Source organism: Galeopterus variegatus, unplaced genomic scaffold (genome assembly GCF_000696425.1).
Source record: "Galeopterus variegatus unplaced genomic scaffold, G_variegatus-3.0.2 Scaffold7183, whole genome shotgun sequence".
In the NCBI taxonomy this organism is placed as follows: Eukaryota; Metazoa; Chordata; class Mammalia; order Dermoptera; family Cynocephalidae; genus Galeopterus; species Galeopterus variegatus.
Window position 1 is genome coordinate 166,268 of NW_007733294.1, and position 6,377 is coordinate 172,644.

Consider the following 6,377-nt stretch of genomic DNA (forward strand, 5'->3'; position numbering starts at 1 on the left):
ATGATCAAGTGGGATTCATCTCAGGGATGCAAGGATGGTTCAACATATGAAAGTCAATAAATGTGATACATCACATCAACAAGCTCAAGGACAAAGACCATATGATTATCTCAATAGATGCTGAAAAAGCATTTGACAAAATTCAACATTCTTTCATGATAAAGACTCTCAACAAATTAGGTGTAGATGAAAACATCTTAACACAATAAAAGCCATTTATGACAAGCCCACCACCAGTATTACTCTGAATGGGGAAAAATTGAAGGCCTTCTTCCCCTAAGGACAGGAACAAGACAAGGATATCCACTCTCACCACTCCTATTCAACATGGTACTGGAGGTACTAGCTAGAGCAATCAGGCAAGAGAAAGAAATAAAGGCAATCCAGATTGGAGAAGATGAAATCAAACTTTCCCTATTTGCAGATGACATGATACTATATATAGGAAAACCTAAAGACTCTATCAAAAAAAACTCCTAGAGCTGGTTAATAACTTCAGTAACATTGCAGGATACAAAATAAATGCCCAGAAATCAGTAGCATTTACATACTCAAATAGTGAATTAACAGAAAGAGAAATAAAGCAAGTAAGCCCATTTACAATTGTCACCAAAAAAATATGATACCTAGGGATCAATTTAACCAAGGAGGTTAAAGACCTCTACAATGGGAACGACAAACCACTTCTGAAAGAAATTAAAGAAGAAACAAAAAGATGGAAAGATATTCCATGCTCTTGGATTGGAAGAATTAACATTGTGAAAATATCTATACTACCCAAAGTGACCTACAGATTCAATGCAATCCTCATCAAAATACCAATGACATTCTTCACAGAAATGGAAAAAACAATCTTGCCTTTCATATGGAAAAACAAAAGATCCCAAATTGTCGGGCCTTAAAAACTAACGCCACCTTAAGTGACATTACAAGCGACGCCATTATGGGCCCACAAGGGTGCATTAACGTGGCAGCCTAAGACTGCGCCGGGAGGAAGTAGGGTGGGGGTGTCTGCAGGAACCTTGCCTTAGCCCTTATTGGCCAAATACGTGCTTCTGTGCTCATGAACACTGCATGACTACAATAGCTAGGCATTAAGACAGGATGCATGCCCTTGACCTTTAAGCTGATAGGATTATGTAAAAAACCTGCCTTCCCCATTTGCTTATAAAAGCAAGTGCTTGTGTGATAATAAATGGAACTGCTCGACAGAACCCCCGCCGCGTCTGAGTGTCTTTTAAACCGGGCTGGTTGGGGCCGGCGGCTGTGCTCACCTCTCTTCACGGCTCTCTTACCCCATTTCCTTCTCAAAGGGGACCGGACGGAAAAAGTAATCCGGGCCATTCGCTCGCCCACCGAAAGGAACAAGGCAAGGGCTGTTCAGGTCAGCCAGCTGCGGACCCGACACCAAATAGCCAAAGCAATCATGAGCAAAATAACAAAGCCAGAGGCATAACTCTGCCTGACTTCAAATTATACTACAAAGCTGTTGTAACCAAAACAGCATGGTACTGGTATAAAAATAGACATTCAGACTAGTGGAGTAGAATAGAGAACCCAGAAATCACTCCTTAGGCTTACAGCCATCTGATATTAGACAAAGGCAACAAAAATCTGCATTGGGGAAAATACTGCCTCTTCAACAAGTGGTGCTGGGAAAACTGAATATCCATATGCAGAAGAATGAAACTAGATATGCATCTCTCACCATGCACTAAAATCAACTCAAAACGGAATAAATACTTAGGTATAAGACCCAAAACTGTAAAATTACTAAGGGAAAATATAGGTGAAATACTTCAGGAGTTAGGTCAGGACACAGGCTTTATGAACATGAGCCCAAAAGCACAAGCAGCAAAAGAAAAAATAAACAAATGGGACTATATCAAACTAAAAACTTCTGCACAGCAAAAGAAACAATCAACAGAGTGAAAAGACAACCTAGAGAGTGGGAGAAATTTTTTGCCAACTATGCATCTGACAAGTGACTAATATCCAGAATACACATAGAACTCAAGCAATTATACAGTAAAAAAATAAAAGACCAAATTAAAAGGAAGACATACAAATGGGCAACAGATACATGAAAAAATGCTCAACATCACTAGTCATCAGGGAAATGCAAATTAAAACCACATTGAGATACCACGTCACTCCAGTTAGACTGGCTATGATCAAAAAGACAGTGAATAACAAATGCTGGCAAGGGTGTGGAGAGAAGAGAACACTACATCACTGTTGGTGGGACTGTAAATTAGTACAACCACTTTGGAAAACAATTTGGAGGTTTCTCAAACAACTACAGATAGATCTTCCATATGATCCAGCAATCCCTCTTCTGGGCATATATCCAGAGGAATGGAAATCATCATGTCGAAGAGATACCTGCACTCCCATGCTTATTGCAGCTCTGTTTACAATAGTCAAGATATGGAACCAACCTAAATGTCCATCAGTAGATGATTGGATAAGGAAACTGTCGTATATATACACTATGGAATACTACTCTGCCATAAAAAAGAATGAAATACTCCCATTTGCAAAAACATGGATGAACCTGGAGAAACTTATGTTGAGTGAAACAAACAAAGCACAGAGGGATAAATATCGCATGTGCTCACTCATAAGTGAGGGCTGAGAGAGAAAGGAAGGCAGGAAAGAAAGACCACAGTAGTCCCATGATCCAACAGAGGGAGGGAACATTCCTTGGGCTACAAATTGAAGTTGAGGGGAGAGGGGAAGGGGGAGGGAGGTTGGGGGATAATTGGAAGGGGACGAAGGGTACAAAAGCAATCTCTGGTAATGGCTATGTCCCCAATATGAATCTGGCCCCCACATCATTGGCAAGAGGAGGAACAATCAGCTTTGTATCCCATGAATATTCAAAATTTTTAAAAAAATCAATAAACTCAAAAAGAAAACATTATATCAGCTACAAATAAAGAGATAGTTTTACTTCTTCCTTTCTGAAAAAAAATTGCTAAGAGAGTAGATTTTAAGTGTTCTCACCACAATAAAATGATAAGCATGTGAGGTAATTCATATGCTAATTGGCTTGGTTTAGTCAGTTCACAATGGAAACATTTCAAAACAACATGTTATGCACAATACCTACATACAATATTGTCAATTAAAAAAATAAAATAGATATATAAAAAGGGGAGGTCACTTCAACAAGGTTTTACAGCAAGAAGAAAGAAGAGTTTAGATTCAGGTGCAGATCAGCATGGCAAAATCACAATTCATCAAAAATGCAATCCTCTTCCTCAGCCTCAAATCCAGAGTATGGATTTGTCACCTTGAAAGTAGCTTCCCAGCCAGGGACTACATTTCCCAGCCACCCTTGCAATTAGCTGTGACCATGTGACTGAGTTCTAGCCAATACAATATGAGAGGAAGGGATATGCACCACTTCCTGGTGTAGCTCATATAAAACTCCCCCAATGAACTCTGCCATGTTCTTTTCCCTTTCTAGTTGGCTAAGATGGAAAGGAACCCAGGACAACCCTGGAATCTGTGTTTGCAAGACCACAGAGCCTCGATCAAGTCTGAGGGTAGATAGTAGACACTGTAAAAACCTGTTTGCTTATGTTCTATTGTTGCATAAGGGGAAAATTAACTGCAACTCTGCTGAGCATCTGACAATTTGGAGTTGATTTGTTACAGCAGCTAATGTAACACTATCTAATACCATCAGTTTGACTCTCAATTGCTTTGCTAAATGGCTTCTCAGAAAGTACGAACCTTCTTCAAAGTTATGCAGCAGGAGACCTGAAATGGGAATACTTGCTTTTTCCCCCTATGCCACCACTGCTAACTAATGTCTCTCTCCCCATCTTTTCTCAAAACAACGTGGCTAGATTTGATAATGACAAGCAGGTCATTTGGTTAAATTGCCTACCTCAGGCTTAGTTCTGTTGATGCCCATGAGGAAGAGGAAGTGAGCCAGGAAGAGACAGATGGAGAGCTGCAGGTGCAGGGAGGTGCTCGTGTTCTGGATGGGCCGGCAGAAAAGGAAGGTGATGGTTGCCAGGAAGAGGCACAGCAGAGAGAGACTCAGCCCCACGTAGGTGATCACAGTCAGGATGGGATCCTCCTCCTGCAAGCCATCAAAGGAGTCCATTATAGTTTCCAGCTGTGCTGTTCTGTACCTGAGATTCAGACGGGCTTCCTAGTTCAATCCTGACAAGTGAATTAATCTCTCTGAAACTTGTCATTCCCATTTTCAAAATGGGGGCTGTAGTAGCATTTACCACCCTGGAATGTTGAAAAACCAAAACCACTAGACCAACACTGTCCAATAGAAATTGGACGTGTGAGCCTCATGTGTAATGTTAAATTTTCTGGAAGCCATAGTAACAAATGTAAAAAAAAATAAAAGGTAAAATCGACTTACCAGGTATATTTTATTTAATCCAAAAGGTTCAAAATATTATCAGTTTGATGTATAATCAGTATAAATGTAAACAATTATTAATGAGACATTTCACATTCTATTTTTTTTAATATTAAGCCTTTGAAATTTGGTGTGTATTTCACACTTAGAGCACATCTCAATTTAGATACTATATCTTCAGCAGTAAAAGTAAATATGGTCCTACCAAACAATAAAGTTGCATTGAACCGAAAAATATTTTACATTGCTCCAGTTGTTAAATTTAAATGAACTAAAATAAAATTAAATTAAGAAGTCTGTTCTTTAGTTGCACTAGCCACATTTTAAGTGCTCGGTGGCTACATGTGGCTAGTGATCCTATTGGATAGTGGATACTCATGAAGGCTGGGATTTTTTTAATCTATTTTGGTCCCTGTTGTATTCCCGAGGTCTAGAACAGTGCCTGGCATGGAGTAGGCACTCAATAAATATTTGTTGAATACATAAAATAAGGTTATGCTTATGAAGCATGCAGCCCAGTGGTTGTCATATTGTAAATGTTTGATGAATTGGAGCTAAGAAGAAATACAGGAAGAAGTCTGGTAAATTTTTTTAAACATGACTTATCCTAGAGTTTGCTGGGTCCTGAGAAATTCAGAAGGCTATGTTGTGTCATTGGTGACAGCCAGTTCCTTCCTTCCAGTCTGACCGGGAGTTTCTCTTGTAACTCTCTCTTGCAGAGTAGAAGATGCTCTCCATCCCAGACCCCCTTGGAACTTACTACTGTTGAGGCTGACAAGCAAACATCCCAATGTTTGAGGGATTCCCTGGTTAGCTTGAGCTCACTCTGATCATGCCCATAAAAGTGCCAGAGGATTAACACCCTATGGATGTTGTTCTCAACAAACAACTAAAAGAATTTGGCATATAAACACCCCAACTTCCTCCCCCCTCAGTTAGAATAACTCCAAGATGTGTGCTCTACACTGACTCCCAGAGTCCCCTAGAGGAAATAATCTCCAGATGTCCACATTTGTCACTGGCTGGATAATGCTCTGTGCATTGGCTTCTGTCCTTTTCCCATTTCATGTCTCCAGTCCTCTACTGCTGCTTCCTGGAGTCCCCTTTCAAGTCAGTGACTACCACTTGACTCCTTATCTTAGAGTCTTTTTCTAAGATAGGCAGAGGGTGACCTCACAGCTTCCTGGACACAATCAAGTTCACAGGAGGAGAAAATAAGTAATGGTACCTTGTGAGTAAGAGCCAGGAGGACAGCAAAGCTGGACAGGTGGAAGCATTTGCATGTGGTGTAAGAATCATTGCTGTGCACATGAAAGCAGCCCTCCGTCGACCAGCTGCCCCCCTCCTCCGATCCTTCCCAGTAGACACAGAAATGTTTTGCTCTCTCACCACCAGGCTGGAAAGAGAATAGTGTGAAGGTGGGTCTCCCTGGTTCTGTTATTTCACTTTATAAGTCAATCACGATGCAAACTGGGTTGGAAACCAGACTGTAAAAACACTGTGGGAAAGAGTTTCACTTCATCCCACCTGTTGTGGGGTTAATTCTTCATTTATTCTGCCCTTCTCTGGCCATCTCAGTGCCCCAGAGATGGACCCTTAGGCACAGCTCCACCCAGGTTCCTTGCCATGGATAGAACCCATGAGAGGTGCTGGTGACAGATCATTGGGTGAGAGAGGAGAGAGACATCAGGGATTTCTTCCAGATTCTCTTTCATCTCCAGGCTGTATCTATTTCTGCTAGTTGATCCCTCCTCCCTGTCTCCAGCTCCCACTGGGCACAAGAATTATTACCCCTCCACTGCCTTTTTAGGTTTCCATGTGAGAATAGCTTTTCACTGTGGCAGTCCCTGCATGCCTCAACATTTTTTTTTATCTTGTTGAGCTATGATTGACAAAAACACCCACAGAACTTGTATATATTTAAGGTTCATAATGTGATGTTTTGATATACGTATAACTTGTGAAATTATATCCACAATCA

At 40.7% G+C, this 6,377-nt stretch overlaps 1 protein-coding gene across 1 annotated transcript in view; it reads right to left on the reverse strand.

Moving 5' to 3' along the window:
• The window catches only part of LOC103607154 (putative EGF-like module-containing mucin-like hormone receptor-like 4), a 58,528-nt gene that overhangs the window by 33,225 nt on the left and 18,926 nt on the right, over window positions 1-6,377 (reverse strand). The window contains exons 9-10 of the mRNA XM_008591689.1: window positions 5,625-5,792; window positions 3,902-4,096 (exon numbers count right to left, since the gene is read on the reverse strand). Of these exons, the coding sequence (XP_008589911.1) occupies window positions 3,902-4,096; window positions 5,625-5,792 (363 nt within the window). The remainder of the gene's footprint in view (window positions 1-3,901; window positions 4,097-5,624; window positions 5,793-6,377) is intronic.